Source organism: Stegodyphus dumicola, chromosome X1, assembly GCF_044657685.1.
Source record: "Stegodyphus dumicola isolate Sdum_Otavi_A_Nest chromosome X1, ASM4465768v1".
NCBI lineage: Eukaryota > Metazoa > Arthropoda > Arachnida > Araneae > Eresidae > Stegodyphus > Stegodyphus dumicola.
Window position 1 is genome coordinate 53,776,313 of NC_140780.1, and position 25,736 is coordinate 53,802,048.

At 34.3% G+C, this 25,736-nt stretch overlaps 1 protein-coding gene across 3 annotated transcripts in view; it reads left to right on the top strand.

Moving 5' to 3' along the window:
• The window catches only part of Oseg1 (intraflagellar transport protein Oseg1), a 142,774-nt gene that overhangs the window by 38,804 nt on the left and 78,234 nt on the right, over positions 1-25,736 (top strand). For all 3 annotated transcript variants that reach the window (XR_004757012.2, XM_035351497.2, XM_085808392.1), the window contains exons 7-12: positions 427-618; positions 4,272-4,410; positions 4,508-4,566; positions 4,671-4,811; positions 12,892-13,029; positions 23,636-23,800. Coding sequence is in view for 2 of the 3 variants with exons in the window: in XM_035351497.2 (XP_035207388.1) it covers positions 427-618; positions 4,272-4,410; positions 4,508-4,566; positions 4,671-4,811; positions 12,892-13,029; positions 23,636-23,800 (834 nt within the window). In the remaining variant the exon portion in view is untranslated. The remainder of the gene's footprint in view (positions 1-426; positions 619-4,271; positions 4,411-4,507; positions 4,567-4,670; positions 4,812-12,891; positions 13,030-23,635; positions 23,801-25,736) is intronic.

Below are 25,736 nucleotides of genomic sequence, written 5' to 3' on the forward strand. Positions count from 1 at the left end.
AATTACTCAGTCATAGGCTCTGTAAAGTGATTTTAATCATTAATATCCTCATGAAATTTGCTCTTAAATGTGTGGAACTGTTTGCATTTAAGTTATGTAAGCATAATGAATGCTTATTAGCTGGTCTTTTTGAGCTACAGGTACCATAAAGCTAGATTTCTACATTGGAATTCTCTCAGCCTCTTCCCTTTAGTGCTGGAACTATTTTCATAAAGATCTGGCATGTTTTGAAAAACTGTAATTAGCAACACATTCATATAACCAACATTTAAAGAAAAAATCTTGTGGATTTTCATTTGAACATTTTGTGTATTAATATGAAAAATTAAGAGGGGAGGAACAAGATATAATTACATCCTCTTAAGTAAAGGAAATTTGTGTTCCTTTTAACTAAACTATTAATATTTGAATTTTCTCTTTATTTAGGTTGGACGAGAACGAGCATTAGGATTTGATCCCCTTAGAGTAACTTATTTTTCTAATGGTGAATACATAATAATTTGTGGCACTAACAAGAAATGTTCCTTATATACTAAGGAAGGAGTTTTTGTAGGTTATATATCTGAACAAGATTCCTGGGTATGGTGCTGTGCAACAAAAGCTGATTCCACGCATGTGGTAAGAATGTATATTAATGTATTTCATAATTTTAACTTTATAGTCAGATGCTGTGCTTCCTTCAACTCATAGGTGATATAAGGGGGCGAGAAGGAAAAAAAAGTGTTTTTCAAAATAAAATATTTTACTCATTTATTTTCTGTGAAAATCTATTAATGTTTCCCTTCCCCAAGAATTCTAAAAATAAGCTGTATAATAATATGATTAATATGTTAATCGGACAGTTTATGAGCGTTTTTAAAAACTGCTACTTGGATGATTAAATATATATTTTTTCAGTTTTAATGCCGTACTCATATTTACACGAGGAGCTTTTTAAATATTTAGAAAATATATTTGTTCTAGTCATTAAATTATTCCATTGGTTATTTTGGACTAAATCATGCACCAGTGACCAAGTAACTAACAGTATGAAACACTGGTAGTCTATCCTGGGTCCTATTTCTAGTGTATCAATTAGACAGCCGCATGAGATTTTCATCATTTTCCTCAGGTTTAACAAATATTCCATGGGCTTATAGCCTTTGTGTACATTGCCATAACTCAACAATTCAGTCTAGTTTTTAACACTAAATTCCATAAAAAATAATGTTTCAGTCAGTGACAAATCATGTATAATTTAAATGTATGTTAAATTCTGTATTTTGCTTTAAAGTATCTGTGTTTATTATATTTAATTTTCTGTATTTTACTTTAATATGACAGAGTCTATTATAACAATTTTTTGAATGTTTTAGCTATGCATTTATTAAAGAATATAGTTTTCTTAAAAATGTAGTATTTATTCAATTTTTGAATTTAAATTTTCAGTGCACTTTTGATTTTTCTAGTTTCTTTTGTACAGTCCTATTGGTACTCCATCAGCATTTGGTATGAAAAGCTCATTTTAGGATCTTTACCAAAGGTCCAGCATGGGAATGTGCTTTTTTTAAATTTTTTCTGGTTTTCATGTAAATGGACTGTCTTCTTACTCTGTCTCACTATTTACTTGAAATTTTCAGTGAAGCTCATAGAAAAATTATCATAAAAGATATCATGCCTCTGAGTAGGGAACAAAAAAATGCAGAATGGCACAGAAGTATCTAAAATATCATACCAACATTTCTACTTTTCTGTTCAGCATAACTGCATTTTGTGTGCTATTTGAGTTTGAACACACTGTGATTACTAGTGACAGAAGAATGCATCATACAGTTTCTGAGATTGTTGATGAATTTGCTATTGTCAGGTCTTATATTGTCTCAATTCTGCATTTTGGACTCTGCTGTAAATGACATCTTCAGCTTTTTACATGCCATTAAAGATTGAGATTACACTAGCTGGCATCATTGATTTATGAATCATAGATTAGCTCCAGTTTGTGAAATTGCTGCTGATTTCAGTGCTTGTTAATTTTAAAACAAAATACGAGAGGACTATGGCACTGCTTCCACACTGCCAGATTTGGCAATGGTAAACAATCCATAGCCCATTCTTGTAGCAGCATCGCAGATTTCAATGACTGAAATAGGTATGAATTCATTGGAGGATAAAGCAACAAACATTAAGTTTTTTCATTGTTTGGTTGAATCTAGGTTCCAACTGTATCAGTCTGATATGTACATTAGATTGTGGCATGGGCTGCATAAAGCTACATATGTCTTCATTAGCCTGAACTATACCTTTTAGTGGTTTGGGATATGTTCATGTGGTCTTAATCAGGCTATCTATTTTATTTGGCTCTGTTTTGACCAATCTGAGATATGTGAACAATCGCTGATCATCAGCATGTCTTAATGATAATAATTTTTCTGGTAGAGTTGGAGTGTTTTAACATAACCAGTCTGTAGTTACCATGAAATGGCTGCAGTAGTACAGACGTTACTAACTACAATTTATCTTCTGTAACCCCTCAATATGAAATCTTTAGAAACAATTATGAAATGCATTGAAAATCACCTTGTGATCAATGGATCCAGCTCCTAATATAATGCAGTTGTGGGATACGTTGCAGGGTTTGTGAACAACTTTGCCTGCTGAATGATTTTGTAACTCGTTGACTACAAGTTCTGATATGTTGAACAATTGCTGAGGATTAGAAGTGGCCCAGCATGAATTTTTGTCTTTCTGCATGTGTAGTTACTCTTTTGGGGGGGGGGAAATAGAAGCTCCATGAAGGAAGTGGTTGTTTTTGATGAAATTGAATATGTGCATAGCACATACACAGATAATAAAATGCTTTAAAAATCAAGGTCATAATACCCATTCACAGCTCACACCATTGAGTGCTCAAATTAGTAGTTAGTCGAACTGCCCCTGGTAGCAATGCATGCTTGCATTTGTCGAGGCAAGAAGTGGGAGAGCTTCCCAATGTCATCCTGCAACACATTCTGCTAGGCTTTCATCAGATGTCACTCCAGATCAGTGATATTTTATGGTGCCCAAATCTGGTGGCCTATCATGTTCCAGACATGCTCAATTGGTGAACTGTCTGGTGACCTTGCTGGCCAAGGAAGAGTATCAACTGCATCGAGACAGTCCAGAGATATGTGAGTGGTATGTGGCCTGGCATTATCTTGTTGGAAAATGGCCCCAGGATGACGTGCCATAAAGGGGAATACAACCGGCTGCAGGATGGTATCAACATATCATTGGGTTGTTAAAGATGTATGGAGGATGACCTGCTGTCATAAGAAATAGTGCCTCACACCATCACACCAGGGGTTATGGCTGTATGCTTTTTCAAATCAAAAGCTGATTGGAACTGATTGCCCTGCCCTCTCCAGACACGGACATGGTGGTCATCTGATTCAAGAGGGAAATGGGATTCATCGCTGAACACTACATGATGCCAATCTGAAGGCAACGATGAGGATCAACTGCGACACCACTCCAGACGACTCCGCCCATGTTGGGTCAAAGGCAAATGTCTTAAATGCCTCTGTGAGTGTTACCCTGCCTCAGACAAGCGGCATGAGATGGTAGACTGTACCACAGGAGGTATAGACAGGGCTGTAGTGTGTTGAATAGTCGACAATGATACCATTGGGGTGGTTCGGGCCTTGCGAACAATCATCCTGTTTTGTCTTGCATTTGTGGTCCTTGGCCTTCCAGAGCCTTCCTTTCATTGGCAATTTCCTTGTAGCAATCATTGCTGCAAACATCTCTGCAGAACAGTGTCTGTACGCTGCAGGTAGCGGCCTAATGCGACTACGTTTAAAGTCGTTTAGTTGTCTGTAAGGTCTTCGATATCATCGTTACAGCATCTTTATTTACTTCTTTACGGAGTCAGAATGGCAACAACAACAAAAGATAAATTTTCGGCCTCTTTTACTGGTTTTGTACTTTGGGAATTGTGTACTAGAAATACGGGCTATGATCGCAATTCCTGTTCATTTGCCTTGTTGCCTTAAAACTTTGATCATTTGCGTGTTTGATCAAGATGTTTTTGCGTACCAAATTTCACCATGATCGTAAAAGTCCCTCTTGGGGCTTCGATTTTTTTTTTTTTTTTTTTTGCAAAAGAGTGTATATTAGTTTATTTTTATCTTTTATGAGAAATTTGTGAATGTATCTAATTATCTTATTTGATATTGGTATCTGTCTTATTTGCTGAGACGTAGTGGATTTAATTTTGAGTACAATAGACCTTTTTCTCACTGTACTGTTTTTAGGCAATTGGAAGTCAAGATGGTATTGCTGCATATTATGAAGTTTGTTTTACCACTGTTCATAGTTTATATCGTGAACGTTATGCTTATCGGCAAAACATGACAGATGTAGTTGTTCAGCATTTAATCACAGAAGATAAAGGTTAGTTAATTTATTTGAACTTTCATTTTATGTACCTAATTAGTGATATATCAGAGTTTGAATTCTAATTATAATCTATAAAATTTTCTATCTGCAGTGGTCGTAAAGTGCCGAGAATTGGTGAAGAAATTGGCTATTTATAAGAAGCGTTTAGCAGTGAGTTTGTGTTTAATTGAATTTTTTATTTAATGCAAATTCCACTGTAACCTTAAATCTGTATTACAGATAATTTAATTTATTGAAAATATGATTTCCTATAGATACAGATGCCTGAAAGGATCAATATATATGAAGTATCAGATGAATCGTCTGACATGCACTACAAAGTGAAGGAAAAGATAAACTTAAAAGTTGAATGCACATTATTAGTTGTATGTGCTAAGCATATTGTACTTTGTCAAGTAAGTTTCATATCTCAGTCATTCATGTAGTTCTTTAACTCAGGAGAGTTTCTTAGCTCCATAAATATTTTGATTTTTTTCATTTTATGCAAAGACAAATGCCAATTTAAGATGATTAATGCTATTAATCAGAACTCTTTTAACTATTATTTAGCCCATATTACAGAAAACTGAAAAATTCATATTTATTAAAAGAGCATTAGTGTTCCCCCTCTGCTAAACATATACTGTGTCCAAAAAGCCCTTAAAGGCCTTTATTTTCCCAAAGGTAGTTGTAGACATACTTCTGGTTAAAAAATGTTTCAAATGAGGCAAAGATTTATGTTTTTAAATTTTAAAATAAAATTATATCAAATACAAAATCTAATATTTTACATGTTCCTCTGGTTCCTATACTTATATTTAAGAAAATTTTGCTATTGTTATAAAAATCAAAATGTTTGACTTCCATATGAAAAAATTGACCAAAATATTTGATAAAAAATTCAGGAATCTTTCTAAGAGGCCATACACTAATTGAAGAGCAAAGTGTTTATATTTGTATGCAACTAAAAATTTGAAAGTTTCCGATGTTAAGAGATCATGTGATGAGCATTTCTACAAAAGTTATCGTGACAAATATTGATCAATATAATGTTGCATGCATATGGATTTGTAACAGATTGAATGTACACAACATGATGCAGTGCAAAGCATATCTAAAAGGCAAAGCTGACATAGATATCTCAATGCTCCAAATTCAGCTCTGAACTAAGAATTGTGAAAAACGGAGAGTTGATGCTCTGTCTGGTCTAATATAGTTTTTCCCCTGCCGCTAAGAGATTTATAGTACCTTCCATTTCTCAAAGTTACTGGAAAGCATATGAGGGCCATATACTGTGACATGTAGGATGACAGGGACCAGACTAAAATTTCACCACAAATGTTCTCCAAGTTTGGCGATTTCTCGCCAAATTTGAAGACTACAGTTAGTCACCAAAACCGTCAGCAACTTAGCGATATCTCATGAATTTAGGCAAATAGCCATTTACTCTACATTAAGTAGACTTTCCACCTGTAGTCTTCTTTTTCTGCAAAGAATTTTCTTTTCAAGCATTTCATGTTACATTGAGCGGGAAATACTACAATTTCAATAAAGTTATTTACATACATATATACAAAATTCTTGAAACTGCCCATTTCCCAAAGACTGCTCATTCTGGGTTGTACAATCCCTGGACAGGAAGCCATACGTACAATTAAAGAAAATCAGTGCAGTACTCAAATAATAATTTCAATAAATAACATAAAACAAACCAAATACTAAATCAATAAATAAATGCAGAAATTCTCAAATTTATATACAAACAGGATCATGGTCTTAGTATTGTATTTACATTATATACAATATGGGGGCTAGGTACTATAATCACAGTAAGGGTCTAGCTTATCATAATTAATGACTTAGGCTTAGAATTTGATGATCTACGGATTAGAACTGCACTGTCGTTCAGCCTGTTTAGGACTGTCACAGGGTGACTGTAGTTTATAGTCTCCATAAGGCATTCGAACGTTGCCAGCACGTAGCACAATCCTAACAGCATCACCTTGAACTGCCGGTGATGTAGTAATAGTAGTCCAGTACTAAATGCCATCTTTTTCTCGGTCATCAGGTTGTATCTCTACCTGCCAATATCCACTCTTTACATCAAGCATCAAAAACCACCTGCTTCTAGAAAGAGTGTCCAAAATGTCGTCAGTTCTAGGAAGAGGGTAGCTATCTTTTTTGTACTGTCATTCAACCATTCAACTGCCAATAGTCAGCATAAAATATAGTCAAACCATCTTTTTTTGAGACCAGAACAATAGGAGAAGACCAAGGACTAGCTGAAGGCTTGATAACTTTGTTTTCTTTTATGTCCTTTAGAAATTTTCCTCCCTCCTTTTGTTTAGCAATTGATATCCGTCTTGGATGTTGCTTGATTGCTCGATGAATCTCTGTATCAGTTCTATGTTGTGTCAAACTGGTTTGAATTACATCAGATGAGCTGGAGAAAACATTTTGAAATTCTTGAATGATGCTTTCTGCAGCATTTCTCTCTTCATCACTTAGTATTATGCAATAACTACGATGCTAATCTCTCCGAAGCCTCAAACTGTGAAGGACTACTGGTTGGTTAATGCAGGTCACTGTAATGCATGCTGCAACCACTTCATCTTTCCTAATGACGTTCGCCTTCTCAGTTACACTGGCAGATCTCACTGCAATAACAGTTCTCAGTAGGTCGATGAATGCCGAGACTACTAGAGCTTCTTTCGAGCTGTTACAGCTCTTGGGGTATTCTGCGATGCTGTACCAGAAATTTCTGTTTTTAGCTGAGGATCCAGGTAGTAATAATTATGTTGTTGCTAGTACTGTGATACCATCCTGAGCTATGATTTGGGGGGGGAATAGATTTGACGCCTTCATCCTTTAACTTAGAATAGGGTTGTGTCCTCAGAGGCAGAATACAGTTCATTATTTTTGAAGTTCAAGGAAAAATTATATTTCCTTAGACAAACTAATCCAAGTATGCATGTGTTGGTAATATTTGTTATACGCTCTTTTGCAAAAAAATCACCAAGGACTTTTGCGATCGTGACGAAATTTGGTATGCAAAAACATCTTCATCGAACATGCAAATTATCAAAGTTTCAAGGCAAATGAACAGGAATTTCGATCATAGCGCACATTTCTAGTACACAATTCGCGAAGTATAAAACCTGTAACAGAGGTGGAAAATTTATCTTTTTTTTTTTGTTGCTGACATTGTAATTCTGTAAAGAAGCAACTAAAGATGCCATTACGATGATATCGAAGACCTTACAATTAAACAACTTTGAACATGGTTGCATTGTACGGTTGCATGAAGCTGGATGGTCATACCAAGCAATAGGCCACCACCTGCAGCATACAGACACTGCTGTGCAAAGATGTTGACAGCAATGGTTGCTACAAGGAAATTGCAGATGAAATGAAGGCTCTGGAAGGCCATGAAGCAGAAATGCGAGGCAACATTCATTGTTAACTAGTCAATAAACTACAGCCACATTGATACCTCCCGTGGTACTGTCCACCATCTCGCGGTGCTTGTGTGAGGCAGGGTTACACTCACAGAGGTCTTTAAGACATTTATCTGTGACCCCACAACATTGGCAGATTCATCTGAAGTGGTGTCATGTAGTGTTCAGCGATGAATCCCACTTCACTGTGGAAGCAGATGACCATGTGTTCTTGTCTGGAGAGGATGGGGCTAGCAGTCCCAATAAGCCTTTGTTTTACAAAGGCATACAGCCATAACATCTGGTGTGATGGTGTGGGACACTATTTCTTATGACAGTAGGTTATCTTTAGTCATCCTCCAAACATCTTTAACAGCTCAACAATATGTTAATATCATCCTGCGGCCAGTTGCATTATTCTTCACGGCATGGCATCCTGGGGCCATTTTCTAACAAGATATTGCCAGGCCACATACCCCTCACATATCTCTGGACTGTCTCCAGGCAGTTGATACTCTTCCTTGACCAGCAAGGTCACCAGAGCTTTCACCAATCAAGCATGTCTGGAACATGGTGGGTCCCCAGATTTGGGCACCATAAAATATCACTGATCTGGAGTGACAACTGATGAATGCCTGACAGAATGTGTCACAGGATGACATTAGGAAACTCTACCACTCCTTGCCTCAATTCAGGCATGCATTGCCGGCAGGGGTGGTTCTGCGAACTACTAATTTGAACACTCAATGGGTGATTTTGAGCTGTGAACAGGAACTATGACCTTGATTTTTTGATCGTTTTATTATCTGTGTATGAGCTATGCACATATTCAGTTTCATCTAAAACAACCACTTCCTTCATGGTGTTTCGATTTTTTTTTTTTTACAAAAAAGTGTATATGTTGTGTGATGGTAGGCAGCACTTCAAAACAGGATGTAAACATTTAATTTTACATCAACATTTATTTTATCCCTGGACACAGTCTGGTGGGTAATGCAGGTGCAGATGGAGTTTACATTCCAGTTGTCGAGCGAAAACTTTTTGGATGATGGTAACATTGGTCTTGTACTGATGGCATATTCCAAGGAACTTCATTGATATGTCCCATGAAGTAGAGTCCATTACTGCTGCCCCTTGTTTCAGAAATCTGAAGCTGTTTACAATGGTTCTTCTCAATATCTGGCATTCTCTGCTTTGTGAGATGCCCTCTAATTTGCTTTCTGCATCCGTGCTAGGGAGCAGTCTTATTTTCTGTACTTCTGCATTTCCTTCATATATGGCCTTTGGCATATAACTATTCTGCCTCAAGGCATTGACTTGCCTGGTTAAATTGCCTAGACGAGCAGTCACTTGATCCACAGGCTCCTGCTCTTGAGCAGCTATGATTGGGTGGCAGTCTACAAGTTGCTTGCTGGGCTGCCTTGAATTTCATGGTAAGCCCTTGACATTTCCCCTTGATTTGACTTTTTAAGCCCTTGACGTTTCCATTCGCATGGCTCTCTGTATCACAGTATCCTGGGTGCCATCAATGAAGTATTGCAGGGACAAGATTTCCCTTGTTTCTGATTGTCTGAAAAGACGACATAAGAGAGCCCTTCAACATGCATGTTGGGCTACTGGAGGGTTCCGTGAGATTGTGACTAAAGCCTGCTATAGCACTTTAAACACCTCTGTCCAAAGCGCAGCTCCAACACATTGGATAGAGCTTCAAATTCTAGTCTCTGGTTTTCAGGGAGTTAAAAGGATAGCTGCTGCGTCTGCTCTCACAGAAGCAGTGATATGGCAGGCCTTAGCTTCAGAATCCCATCCATTTTCATTTGCCAATATAGAAAATTAAGTCTTATACACTTGCAAGAAAGTCTTACTATAATGTATTGATAGCATTAAAGAGGGATTAGAAGGTGTAACAGTTTGAAACTGGCTGAATTGCTTCCTGCTGTTGCTGTGAATTTCTTTGAGGTGTCAACTTCTTTGATAATGGCAGAAACTCTGTAATCAATTTGTTGTTTGAGAGTAAAAACTCTTTCTTCAATTTGTTGTTAAACAGCAAAAAGCACTTTTGCAGCTGAGGATGATGGTTCGGTAAAACCATCAAAACTAGTCCTGTGAAATTTTGAAAAATTAATGCTGATTTTTGTTGTTTGACTTCTAAATTAATATTTGCTTGGCGTGTTATTGTATTTTAATTAGCACAAACTTTCTTGAATTTCTCCAACTTTATCTTCAACCATGTCCTTTTTGCCTTCCGTAACCTCAAATTTGATTTCTATTATGGCAATAATTTCTCTTTTCATTTCATCTTGACCTGTTTCAATCTTTTCTTGAACTGATTTGATGGCCCATTCCATCCTTTCTTGACCTGCTTCATCCCTCTTGGTCAGCTTTCATCTCTATTTTAACAGTGTTAATGGTATTAGTCAGCTTTCATCTCTCCTTTAACAGTGTTAATGGTCTTTTTCATCTTTTCTTGTAATGCATCAAAAGTAGTCACCAGCTGTCTTAGTTGTGCATCCATTGCTTTTGTCACCAGCATTCAATCCTACTTCTGACACTAAAAATCATTGTGTGCATATGGGTTCATAATAGATTGAATACACACAAAACCGATGATAAATGGATAAAATTTATTTTACCGAAATGAACACTTTATTGATCTGGAACTTTACTCAAGAATAGTTGTACAACTCTTCACAGTATTATTGAGTACAATCAGTAGTTACACTTAAAACTAATAAGAACATTAAATACAATGCAAAGCGCATCTAAAGAGCGAAGATAACACTTAGATATCTTAGTTCTCTGAACTCATGCTGAACTAAACAATAACTACTGATAAACTGATGCTTTTCCTTGTCTTATATAATTTACCCTGGATGGCAAAATATCTCTAGGACTTTCTTGCTTCTCAAAATTACTGGAAGGTATATGGAAACTGGGTATGGACAGTTACTTTTAGGATTAATTACAGTTATGTAGTCACCAGACCTAACTGTCACCAAGTGTGGCAAATTATTCCCTCAAAGAATTGCCAGCTTAGTGATATCTCACCAATTTAGCGAGATATCCATTTACTCAATATTAAGTGGCCCCTGGTAACCTTATTTTTCCAGCAAAGCATCTTTTGTTTCAAGCATTTCATATAACATTATACAAAAAATACTAAATTTCACTTATAATTTCCGTAAAGTTATTTACATATATACAAAATTTGTAACATTTTTTCCCCCAAAATGAAGATTTGATTCACAGAATATTAGATTTTGCACTTTAGAAAACTTATCAGATTTCAGTATTGTAGTGTAGCCTGTTGAGTATAGCATTATTCATATACATTCAACCAGTGTAGAATTAATTTCCCTTTAGTTTTGCTTTGAGTGGCAACTTATCACTTTATATGATAAACTTGAATCTCACCTCAGATCATTAGAATTCTTTGGCATGACCTCAGACAAATATTCTGCAATGCTCTTCCCATTTGTGGAGTCGCGTATTCCAAAAGATGTGTTGAGAGTTTGGTCGAGAAACTCGTTCAGTGAAGAAAAATCATATAGTGCAAGACTGACCCAGCTTTTAAATTTTCCAAGGGCTGATGTCGAAGCGGAAGAAAGAATAACTCTAGAAAAATCATGTATGAAGCAAAGTGATCCCTACAGAAAAATTCATAAGGATGGGTAAGATATTACTATACCTACTGTAAGCAACTTGTTTTCGAGAGCAAAAGAAATAAATAACAATAATGTAATAAATTGTATATTCTGTGAAAAATCTCATCAAAGCAATGATTGCTAAAAATCACAAAATTTAAGTCATGATGAAAAATTTTAAATTATGAAAGAGAAAAAATGTTGCTTTACATGTTTGAAAACCAATTATCGAGCTAAAAATTGTAAAAGCAAAGTTCTACACATGTTTTGTGGTAGGAAGCATTAATTGTTCGTTGTCTAGAATTTAAGCAGAAATCAAAAGTTCCTCTCGAGTGCAACCAAGAAAACTGTGAAATTAGCACTCCTACTTCAACTTGCACTTCAGCAAGAGTATTGCTTTAAACTTTAGTGGTTGCCATTAAGGAAAAAAATTTCACCTTCAAGCTTTGATTGATACTGGATCTGAATATGCGTATGTTTTAAAATCAACAGTAGAATCCTTAGGAATAAGATCAGAAGTTTATAAAAAATTAACACATGTGTTTGCAGGAACGACATCTGATATGAATCATAAATTACGTTTATTTTATAAAAATAAAATAAACGTAGAGATTCTGCATACTCGTTATAGCTGCAAAATTCCTATTTTAGATCAGCCTATAATTTGTGGATATATACCTTGTATACAGAAAGGATACTGGATTACTTTTTTTATTTATTTATTATTATTCCGCCAGCTTCACCCCTCAATGGGGCCACCAGCGGCCGAGCTGTAAAGTCGCTGAACACTGGTAGTTCGGTTCGAGGTTCGAATCCTGCAAACGGGCTGGCTGCATGGGCGTTTTCATGGTTTTCCCCATGTCTAACGTATATACGAGCCAGTTTCCCTTAGAAAGTCCTCCACAAAGGCATCCCTCCCCTTAGGCAGATAGCCCTCGAGGCTTTGCCATAATCACACACACACACACACTCACTCACACCTCAATGGGCACTACAGGTCAGTCATGTTATTTTGATCATTGCTACAGCAACACTGTAGACACTGGAGTAGCTTGTGAAAAGTTAGTCTACAATTTTTTTTTTTTTTTTTCAATTTAGAAATAAATGAATCTTTGCATCATTTAAAATATTTTTGTAACTGGAAGCATATATCTGCAACCAGTGACTGCAAAATTAAAGGCTGGGTAAGGACATCTGTTATCATGGTGTTTATGCATTGTACTTTCTTTAGAAGTAGTTTATTTAAAATACTGAATTTTTAAAGATGTGCATGCGTAATTCAAATAATTTTTCAAAGAAATGATAAAATTATCATGTGTAATGTGAAAGTAAAATGCCTTAATTTTTATGTCATGTTAAATGCATAAACTTTTTAGTTGATTATATTATCTTTATAGCATGTTTTTCTTCTTTAGGAAAAAATTCTTCAGTGTTTGTCATTCCAAGGCGTTTTGGAGAAAGAATGGGTTATGGATGCTCTAATTCGATACATAAAAGTCATAGGTGGGCCACCAGGAAGTGAAGGCCTCCTTGTTGGATTAAAAAATGGACAGGTGAGAATATTTTAAACATTTTGAAGTGAAGGGAAACTCAAATTATATTACCAAATGCAGAAAATTTTTTAAAATTAGAAAGTCTGGGAGATATTGTAGAAAATAGTAGATTGTAGAAGAACTATTTAAAATGTAGAAATATGCAAAAATCATGTATTTCATTTATTTTGGTTTGAAAATTTATCTTATATATATAAAAACAATGAGAAATGTTTGAGATTATAGCACTATTTTAATTCAGTTATTTTCTTCTAATTGCTTTTAATACTTTTATGTCTGTGAAAATTCTCATGTTTAGCAATTCTTTCTAATTTACTTTAACTGTTGTCTGTTCAGTCTGCTGTACAGACACTGAAAGTTTCAATGTATCCTGTGAATCTACTTCTATTTATTTATACAATCGGCTAGTTTTTCATTTCTAAACTGTGGTTAGGTGCAAAAAGCTGGCCATTTCTATAAATAAATAGGAGTGGAACTGGGCATAAGCTAAGAAACAATAATTACAGTTTGTAACTGTTTCTTCATTTATGACATGTACAGTAACATGAAACATTAAATAGGAATTGAAAAATAAATATATATATGCATGTATTTATTTGGTGCAGAGCTATTGTTTTCCTTCTTTTGCAGTTTGATATGTAACATCTATTTAAACATTTTATGAAAATTGTCTTTCATTTTTTTCCCTATTTTTTCTATTTTTTTTTTATATACATATCAATTCTAATGAGGTGTATGAGGGAGCATTTATTTTTTATATATTCGTTTTACCCAGCTTAAACAAAACAAAAAAGTGATTTTGGACGTCTGAAAGCAATTGAATTTTCTCTAGATTATATCTAAAACAAAACCATGCAAATCAAATGAGAATTTCTGCTTTCTGAGTGAGAGCATACGTATCCAGAAAAATCCTTCTCCAGTTCTCCAATGGGCATCGAGCTCCACTGCGTGTCATCTGGCATATATTAGCCAATGAGCACAAAGCAAGCTCAAGGCTGTTATTTGGATGTTCTTTTGTTCATCTTGTCCTGAGTTGTGTGAGTACACGAGCCTTTGGGAAATAGTTTTAGAAATTATCATCTTTTGTTATGTCTGCGAGAGAGGTGAAATCCTTGTGTACGTTTCAAAAATCGTACACAGTTGACATTTCTTCCATTATTTCCTCAAAGAAATGTAATAAATTTGCGATGTGTACCATCTGTCGTTGCGATGTTTCGATTTTGCATGGTGGAAGGGCGGATGTTCTCAAACATGTGCGTACACAAAAACACAAGGCCAACATGAGTTGTTTTGAAAAAAACAAAAAATTAAATTTTTCTTCTGAAACAAAGGACCAAAAAGTTATTAATGTAGAATGTTTGTTCTCTGCCTTTTTATTGGAGCACAACCTGCCACTGAATGCATCGGATCATGCTGCAGCTTTATTTAGAAAAATGTTTCCCGATAGTGAAATCGCTAAGAAATACTCTAGTGCAATTGTTAAAGAAATGGGTTTGAAAAATAAATCGTCAGTTATTGATTGCATTAAAACAGCTCCGTTCTGCCTCTCTATGGATGGAAGCAATAATACTGATTCAAAACTCTATCCAATTGTTTCTTTTTTTAATCCAGAGTCTTCAGAAATTGAGTGCAATTTACTTTCTGTTCCCACTTTAGAAGGACATTCGACAGGCTTTAATATAGTACAGCTAATTATTAAAACTTTAAAAGAAAATGCAGTCTCTCTGGATAATTGCTTAGCACTTGGTGCCGATAATGCACCAGTAATGGTAGGCTTGAAGACTGGTGTTGCAGGCATCTTAAGAAAGGAAAATTCATATTTACAGATTATGAGGTGCACCTGTCACCTCTTAAATTAAGCAACTGAAAAAGGGGCAGCTTTTTTACCAATAAATGTGGATGAACACATTGTTGATATTTATTATTATCTTGAAAGGAGTTCTAAAAGGAAGGAAAAATTGAAACAGTTCCAACAGCTGCATAATACTGAAATGAGAAAAATTTTGAAACGTGTGTACATACTGGCTGTCTTTAAAGAAATGCTTATCTAGAATCCTGGATCAATGGAACCCACTTTTCGCATTTTTTAAAGAAGTAAATGCTTCGAGAGTTAAGATAAAAGGCTCTATTGAAAGTTATAAAATACTGAAAGTAAATGGAGATGCACTTATTATTTCCATTGTTAAAAATAGGTTTCAGAAAAATAAAGTAATTTCTGCACCATTCAGCAATTCAACTGGCAGTTCTCAAAATAAAACTGCAAAATATAAGCGTAAAGCTCATACAAATTTCTCTCAAAATTAAAAGAAAATTGCTCAACACACAAAACATTTTCCGATTACTGCAAGTTTATCTTGTGAAGAATGAATATTTATGTTTTTTTCTTCAGACCTTAATTTTGCCATCGTTCAATGTTCTTAACACAGTTCTACAAAGCAGAATTCCATTAATTCATGTTTTGCAATCAATGATTTATGATCTGTTTAAAGACATTTTATCAAAGTTTGTAAAATCAGTGTGTGTTTTGTCTTTTAATTCTATATATGATGTGATTTATGGTGAAATTGAAAATCATAAGAAAGATGAAGATTTAATAACAAGAGCTGCAACTACAAAAGTAATGGAAGAACTTTCAGAAGACAAAAATAAGTTTTATCTTCATTTTAGAAGTTACTTGTGTCGAGTATGTGATTACATACTACATAAATTTCCAGTCAACGATGAAGTGAATTTGTATGCTAAAGTTGCTGATGTTTCTGCTCTAGCAAATGCATATTTTTCTGATATAAGGTACTTTTTGAACAGATTTCCTGTGTTACTTCATTTAGTCATGAAAGATGATGATGATGTTGCCACTGATTATATTGCATTCACAATTTTGCAGTTTACAATTAGAAAACTTGGATGAAGTTATAATCATCTAGGATTGACACCCAGTGAAGTTTAATTGAAAAACTGAAAGGTGCTGATGGAATTTTAAAATATAGTGAACTGTCTAGAATTATGTTGGCCATCTTGACAGTTCTCTATTGTAATGCAGAATGTGAGAGGATTTTCAGTGTTGTTATGAAAACGAGGACTAAATTTAGATCTAATATTAGTGATGATACATTAAAAAAACTTTTGTTTGCGAAAGCAGGCCTATGTGGCAATTGCTATGAACAAAATTATGGAATTTCTATCTTAACGAAAGCAAAATCTGCCACTGTTCATGACATTTGTACAAAAACAGATTAAAGTTTTTTTATTTATTTATTTTTTAATTTTCTGAAATGATTTAAGTAATAAAAATGTTTTTTATGTGTAAGGTATTTTTGTGTTGCATGCATTTAAGAATTAGTAACTATTTAAAGTTAATTCATTATTAAAAACTATATTTTTATCATTTAAAAAGTCTTTTAAACATTGTGAAAAATCTCCTGATTTTTGAGTGTCATAGGTTGGCTAGTATGCAAATGGAATCAGTGAGGTTATCAATGAGGGATTGGGGTATTCTTTCCCACTTCTGTAGAAGAGTGATTTCCAATTGCTGAACTGTTTCTGAGAGTGATGAGTGACCAGCAGCCGTTCTCTCTAGATTGTCGCAAACATTTCAGTTGAGTTCCTATCCAGGAAACATAGTGACCAGATCCTATATTGCTGAGCTCATAAAGGATCTCATTCCTATATTGCTGAGCTGTCAGTGGTTCATTTCTGATGATGTGTGGTTTAGTCTGGCTATTAATACAAATATCAGTTAATCACTTTGTCTCCTCAAATTAGACACTTTCATCCACAACTGCAGTTCTTGTGCCTGCCTTCTAAGGGCAGAATGGTGGCCAGCTGTAAAAGGAGTACAAACTGTTAGTCTACAATCAAACGAACCCTGTGAAGTTTGTTTTAAATGGCTTGAGTTGATACACTAGGCAAGTAGACCTTGCTGTCCACTAGTGACGCTAACTGCTGTACTGATGGACCTGGGTTCAAATCCCAGAGAAGGCATAAATGTTTGTAATTGTATGATGTCTTTGCAGCAAGGGGGGACACCGAAAATGTTGACAGTTGATGAAATGGTCAAGAGAACCTTTCAGATGGTATTCCTCCAGGATGTTCTCACTCAAAATTGGGATGAAAGCTTAACAGTAAACAAGCCCTTTCAAGACCATATATAGAACTGCAGAAATGAATAGGTACAAGCCTTGCTTCAATGTTTACTTGTCACCAGCCCCCCCCCCCCAATGTATCATTACCATACTGCTGTTTTGGCCATTCTTGTTAGATAGTCTTCATTTTGTACAGTTGTATGCTTATGACCTTCTGGACTCTGCTTAATGTTTCCAGTTCTTAAAAACCAGTTTTATAATTGGGAAATGATACTTTGGGACACTTCAAAGGCTACGCTGCAGTGAGTTGCATTTGACCAATTTCTGAATGACACATGCTCTCCAGGTTATGCATTCAGCCAAGTCATGTTGCCGAGACATTGTATTTGCTACTACAAAGCATTCAACTTATGTCAGTTGTTTCTAGCCTCCTCCTACAAAAGAAAACTGCAGATCCCTTTTCAGTCCTTATTGAGAACTTGTGATTTCTGCATATTCTGGAGTTTGTAAATATAATTTCCTTTTGTTAAGCCTCCTTTCTTTCTTTTTTGTTAAAAAAAACTTGTCAGTTATATGGTTGCTTCATACTGAACTCGTAGTGTCCTCCAATTGTATTGAGCACTGTATGTTTTACTAGATAACATCAATAAACATGTATGATTTAGTAATTACTTGCAGAAGATTTGAGTTAGTTCTTTTAATAATGCTTTGAAATAGATTCGAAACATCTTTAAACATACAAACTCACATAGTCTTGTTATTTGGTACTGCAATTTAAATGCTTTAGCCCAGTGCAATAAATCCATTTCAAGTATTACTTCATTGTTTGTGGTACTGCATATACTGTTGAAAATTATTGAGTTTATTTAGTCTTTTATTAGATTTGTTTACTTTTGAGCAATTGAAGTTTTAGTAACGTTAACTTATTTATTTATTACTATGCTATCCGTAGCTAGTTTTTCATTTTGATGATTTTACTTTTCACTTCTAAAAATGACTAAAATACATCATTCTAATGTATATGTTTATATATATTCACATTATAAATTGTTTCAAGCACTTCTAGAAAGAAAATTTCTTTAGCGAGTAGTGGTTCTGCAGCTTTCTTTTCTGATTATGCATATGGGGAGTGATTTTTTTTTTTTTTTTTTTTTTTTTTTTTTGTTGACAAGCCACAGTCAGCATTGGAGAAAATAAAATGCTGACAGATTTTTTAGTTTGCTGTATATAGTGAAAAGATTCAAATAGTATGCTACAATAAAATGTGCTCTTTTACCCATTTCTCAAATGCACAAACTATTAAAACTCCAAAACATTTATTAATTTTGTGTGATGTATGGGAGAAATACTGTAAGTGATGCAGCATTTAAGAACTGCTGATCGGAATGCCTTACTGGGAATAATTTAATCAATCTGTGCACAACCAAGACTTAGTGTTGAGTGTTTTTATCTTTTCATACATCTCGAGACGTTTCTTGTTGAATGCATTTTTCTCTACTATTACAGTATCAAAAAATTACTGGGTTATACTTGGATTTCCCCACAAGTAGCTCATTCTGTAGTGCAAGGATGAAAAAAACTGTTGCACCATTAAAACAAGTGGCTTAACCACTTAACAGTCTCTTTTTCTGACATATTGTGTCAAAAAATAAGCATATTTTTCAAAACCAATTTTATTTTAAAATCGATTATAGAAACTCAAATCAAGAGTCAAAACTATTATAAGTATTAAATTTATGAAGCTGTGATAATTTTTATTTACAACGAAAAATTACATTTTTACTTAAAGTTGGCTTTTTTCCAGTGAAATAAGCGATTTGGGAAAATACTTTCTAGAAATGGATATTAGAAAAGAGAATTTATTATTAGACTTACATCTAATATCTTTTAGAATTCAGCTTTTGTATGAAAAATTTTAAAACACGGTGACAAGCATAGTCTAACATCGCAGTCGGGACAAAAATATCTAGTTTCTTTTCTCACTCTTTTTCCGAAATCGTTTCTTTTAGAGCAGCACACAAAGCACTGCCTCGTTGGTCTCAGTTTTTTGTCGCTGGGAGCAATCACTTCTAAAAAGTGTCTTTCAATCAGGCGATCAATTATATCAAGTCTGAAATTCAAATGCAAGTATTTTCCTCCATGCTTCTGGTATAAAACGGATGCATTCCACAGCGATACATCTAAAAGGTGGAAGAATATTTTTTGTAATATTTCTTTCCTCTCTTCTTTGTAACTGGATAATTGGTGAGATGCTGATCCATTCTATCAACACTTCCCATGGTATTATTATATTCCATCACTACCTTTGGTTTCTTTCTGACTTCATCCTTGTAAGATGGCACTTCAATCATTATAGGGTTGTGTATTGTGGATAATAGAGATACAGCTTTCTTATCCATCCATTTCATTAGACAGACTTTCCCTTTTTGGTACGCACAGATTTCTCCTAATTTTAATTTTTTCTTCTGTAATTCTTTTGGGACGTCCTTTCTGGTAAGGTTGAGGGTTCCATATATATCTGTTTGATGGTTGATAAGGATATCTGCAAGTTCTGGTGATGTGTAATAATTGTCTGTCGTTAGGCAGTATCCTTTATTCAATAGTGGCTGCATAAGTGTCATCACTACTTGAGAGGACTTGCACAAATGCTGGTAATTATCATCAAAAAGTGTCTTTCCCAGTGGATATAATAAGTTGATACAGATAACCTGACTTCCATTCACATAAAATAAAACTTTTTATGCCGAATCATGATCTCTTTAGAGGTATATACTGTTTCCACTGTAATCTTCCCTTGTACAGCATCAAACTCTCATCGATTGTAACATCTCTTTCAGGTGTGATAGTTTCTCGGTAACGCGTATTCAAATGCTTGATGATCGGCCACAGTTTCTGCAGTTTTGGACACTCATGTGTTTTAGCATCAAATTCGGTATCATCAGAAAAATGTAAATACCGGTGAATAAGATAAAAGCACCGGTAAGACATAATTTTGGAAAAAAATGGAGTTGATGTTGAATGTCTCTTACTCCAGTATTGCTCAACATCAGGCTTTTTCACAATTCCTTGTAAAATATTCAAAGCAAGAAACACTTGAATTTCGCGCTTTGTTGGTTCCCATTTTTTTGCTCTGCTATTCCTTCATAGATCACTACTCCGAATGGTCCGATCTGCATATTTATTGGTTTCAGAAACTATAATTTCAAGAAGATTATCATCAAAGGAAATATCAAGAAATTGTAGAGTTCCATTACTTAGATCAATATTTACGTGAACAGCTGGATTTGCTGTGAATGGAAATCGAGGTGGAGGTGAAGGAGGATTTGTTATATCTAGTTCACAAAAGTTTTGAACTTGAGTTAGGTCATCCGAACTTTCCGTTTCCTCATCACTTGAAAAGTCCGAAAACGAACTTTCATTACTTCCGGATTCATTTATGGAAATTTCAGATTCACTGTCTGATCCACTGTAAGAGTTATCATCTGTTATGAGATGTTCATTATCACTCATTCTTCTACTTTTCAGCTTAAAAAGAAATAGAGTTTGCAGCGAACTGTATAGTAAGCAGATTGAGTCAAAAAAAAATTCGCAACTTTCCCGCATAAAAGAAAAACAATAAAAGATAAACTAGAAACCGGATTTGCAATCAGATCTTTACTGGACTACTAGAGCCATCTGTTAGAAGCATTGCAAACTAATCAAGCATAAAATTCGGGCAAATCATTGCAATAGAGGGAAAAAATCAGTCGCACGAGCGGCGCCCGGGCAAAACAGGGAAGGCCCCTTTTCAAGTACCCGAATGGTGTTCGGGCAAAACAGGGAAGTGGTTAATGATGTTCAAAACTATGTGGAAATATTATTGTAAGGATTTTTGTGCATGCTGCTGTGTCTAAATACACGATTATCTGATCTCATTCTTTTAACTGAACCATTTATAAGGTGGGTGGACTGGATTCAACACAGAAACCCATTTTAAGGGCTCTTTATCTAGTTCAAAGCCGTGCCAGGTTCAACTAATCCTGGAGAAGCTGGCCGTTTCAACACATTAAATATAGATTTAGAAATGTGTGAATGTACTGGTCTTCAGCTGCACTGAACCTATCTGGAGAGATCTTAAACAGAGATAACTTGAGTATAGCTCTGTAACTACCAAAAAAAAGTGTGTAAGTGAGTGAATATGTAGAAATGGTATATAAAATTTGATGAAAATGAAATAATATAAATTTTTTCAATTGTGTATGGAACTCGCATTTTGGATATACTATGTACTTCTAATTCATTTTAATAACTTCTTATTTGCTGCTATTTCATTTATACATTAAAATTTTTCTGTTCCTCAAGAAACTATGTAGAAATGGTGTGTTAATGTTTTATGGCACTTTTCTGCAAAAGCCAAAATATGCATTTTTTTGCAAATATTGGCACATTTTGACTTCTTCCTTTCCTGGTGTGTTTGGCTCAAAATAGAACCATTGAGAAGAAGCAAGGAAAAATTCATTATTTTTGTCATAAAATCTTACAAAAATCTACTGTTAGGAAAAAGCACAGCCTACATTATTATTTATTTCTTTATATTAATCAACTTTGTTCAGTTTGTACATTTTTATAGGATCCAGCAATTTTAACCCTGCATTAGGCACGTGGTTGACACCCACATGCTTTCTCTAAAGTTAGAGCAAGATAACAAGGAATTGGCACATATTTCATATAATTATAGCAATTAGCTATTATCCTGTGAATCATTTGAAGCAAGCTTTGGTTCACAAACTCAGTATAGTGTATTAACTCCTTTAGCTGTAAATGAATTGTACAGCAATAATAAAAGGAATGCCTGATCCAACAAATCACATTCATTTTTGGAACACCTTTTTCTTCTTTGGCATGAAGGCTGCATGGCCATTTCAGCTTCAAGTCAAATTTTAATTTCATGATGTGGTTTTTCAAATTCAGTCTGCCTTTGTGGAAAATATCTCTTTCTAGAAGAAACAGGATAGCCTTTCGCTCATCTTTTGGGAATTCCAGTTACGAAATCCATTACACGAGGGAAAAATAACAACCCCTGATTAAATGAAAATTTGATTATGCAGGCAATGGCTATAAGAGCAATTATTGTCTGGAAGAAAGCCAAATCAAACTGATGCCAAGGAAATACCAAGTAGTGTTTTAATGCAAAAGTATCTGACTTTTGTATATGTTCTTTCATCTAAAAAAATGCAACTATACACTCTTTCTCTTTTGAATTTAACTTTAAATGCTGATTTAGCTCATGAAAATATACATACATTCATAATGTCAGGGAAGTACTTTATAGCTTATTTAAGGATATAAACAATGTTTCATAGTCTATTAATATATAGCCTATACTGTCTGTTCCTACATATTTCTATTTTTATACCAGGAGGGATTTGACTTTGTTGCTGAAATTCGTGTGAAGCATTTGAACTATTGCAATGTTTTCCATTTCCATTTTTCTAGTTCTATATACAAGTGTTGATAATTTGCTAGATTTCTAAAGTCATGTCTTCCTTCACGGTGTACCAATTTTTAGGGCCAGTTATGTGTAATAAATAGCATCTAAGCTATAGTTTTGTTGGTTTAGCTGTTTGAACCATAAATAATGAATAATCCTTCCTTACCTCAAAAATACAATTTCCTTAATTTACTTAATATTTTTGAAACACCTAGTAAATTGTAACATTTGCAAAATATTTGATGAATGTAACAGTCAGTTGTATGGATTCACTATAATTCTATTCCATAACTTTCTCAACTTTAATTTTTTGCATATTCTGGCTTTTATTGGAAGTAGCTGGAAAATTTAAAAAGGCTGAAGTTTAAAAAGTTTTTATTCACAAGTTAAACTGAAGCCACCATGCTCATTGTTGGAAGAATAACAATGGCAATAAGATGAAATCTGCATCAATTGTCTGGAAATTGCAACTTTCTCTGGATTAAAACAACATTTGATTTTGAAACTCATTTATAGCAAACCATTGCTACTAGAAATGATAGCTTTTTTTATTTACTGCTTTAATAACATTAGACTTTTAAACAATTTTCCAGAATAAATTATTAAAAAATATATATATACATTTTTACTAAACAGACTAGCAAAATTCCATAGTATATGAAATTTTCTATGCATACTACAAAGGAGGAGAAAAGCATTAATATGATATGTATGCATCAAAAGTAACAAGCATGCCAACTACCAAATTTCTTTTCTGCAGCTTAGTGTTACATAAGATATTTACTATGTCAGTTCTTTAACTAGTATTTTGTTCTATTTATAAACTTTTTAAATTCATAAATTAAAAGCAGTTATTCAATTAAGGCTACATTAGCTCTATCCCAGTTTATGTGTCAACTATTAGTTATAATGTATTTCATATCATAAGTAAATTTTGCCTCATAATTAGGACAAATTTGATAAGTAAATATTTTTGTAATTGTGCTTTTGATGCAATGTTCTAGATTGCAGCTTACTGTTTGAAGAAATTTATATTCTTATATTTTACTTTTAGGTGATAAAGATATTTGTTGATAATGCATTACCTGTTTCAGTACTGAAAATTGGGGCTTCAATTCGTTGCTTAGATCTTAGTGCCAAGCGAAAAAAATTAGCCATTGTGGATGATAATAGTACTTGCAGTGTTTATGATCTTAGCAATAATGAACTAATTTATCAGGTATGACATTTCTGTATACAAAAGTAATCGGTGAATATTGTGCATCTTATTTAAGATGATGAAAATTAATACTGAGTACTTACATTATTATCATCTTACCCAAATTTCTCCTCTATTTCTTATTTGCATATTTTATGTCAATTTTAAACTTTCTCCATTTATCTTTGCACTGGAATATATTTTCTATAAACTAATAACAAATAGTAAATTTAGATGTTAAATGTCATAAATATAATTTTTCCTTAAAATTCACATTTAGTAACTGTTGCCTTGAGTCCTTTGCCTGTCTGTTAACTACTTGTTCTAGATCTAGAAGTCTGATAACTTCTAGATTTAAAAATGAACATTTTATTGTTCCTTATGACAGTTGTGCTGAATATTAGAGAAGACATACTGAACAAAATTATTTTGGAGCATTTAGTGCTTTGCATTATTGTATATCTATTATGTTCAAAATATTGGGTTTTAATGAAAGTTTCCTGCTGCGGCAAATGTCAACTGAACAAGCAGTTCATGTTGCCAAGTTTAATCGTATTTTGTCTAATGATTTTTGGCATTTGAAAGAAAGAGACTTGCTTTAGAACACTGTGTTGTGAACTTTGTAAAAAAATATTGTTATCATTAAGTACAAGGTGTCTGAAGTGGAGCTATCATGCTGCCAGATTAGAACCATTTACTTCCAGTTTTGTTTCAAAAAGTGAGCTAGAGAATGTCACCAAATTATGTGTATAGCTTTAGGTACTAATGTGCCATATGTTATTGTGAAGGTATGATACTGAAAGTTCAAAAACAAAGACTAGGACATTCAAGAAGTAGAGCATTCTGGCTGGCCTACTGATGTTGATGCAGCTTACCTATGACAACTTGTGAAAGGAGATCAATATACAAACATTTAAGAGCTTGCTAAGGAGCTAGATGTTAGTGCCATGTCCATTAGTCACACTATGCATTGCATAAACATGACGTTAAAAGTTCAATAAGTGTGTGCTGCATGAGCTGATTCAAGCAGATAAGAACAGAACTGCTTGAGCCTGCCCTGATCTGCTTGAATATCAACACGACAAAATTCTGGACTGGGTCATCACTTGTGATGAAAAGTGGATTTACTTCAACAACACAGGATGAAAAGAGGGTTGGTCTGCACATGGTGAGCCCGTCAGCAGCATCACAAACTGCAATTTGACTAACAAATAAATCATATTTTGTACCTGATGGGATTGCTGTTGTATTATCCACAAAGTGTATCTAAAAGAAAGGTAAAACCCTCGACAGTAAGATGTACAATGTGATGCTAGTTCGTGTTGATGCTGTTGTTAAGAAAAATCGTCAAACTGAGTTCCAGCACTAAAAGGTAATGTTCCATCAAGATAATGCAAGACCACATGTGTCTGCATTCACCGGCTGGACTCTGTACTGACTGGAATGGGATCTTTTGCCATATCTAACATATAACCTCGACATCGCTCCTTCAGACGTCTACCTTTTTTCATCCGTACAGCTACATCTTGCTGGTGCTATCTTCCATTCCATACAGGACATCCGAAATGAGGTTGATCTGTTTTTGAACTCATGGCCACCAAGTTTTGGGACCAGAGGCTTTGAAAAACTACCAAAACTGTGGCAGAAAATCATAGATTTGGGTGATGATTACTACCCGTACTAAAGGTACTGCTCTCGTACTTTTTTTTTTTTTTTTACTTTATTAAGTTTTTTTTTTTTTTTTGTTTGTTTGTTAGAAAACTTTCATTACAACCAGGTATAATGTGCTAAAGTTGTAAACACTAGGTGAATTCAAAGTATATAGTTAAATAAGATTACTGAGTTTAATATATTTAGTGTTCATATATTGCATATTTATCTCACAATTTTATTAATACTTACCTATTGATTCTATCTAATATTTTTAAATATTGTGATTTAAAAATGTTTTGCATAT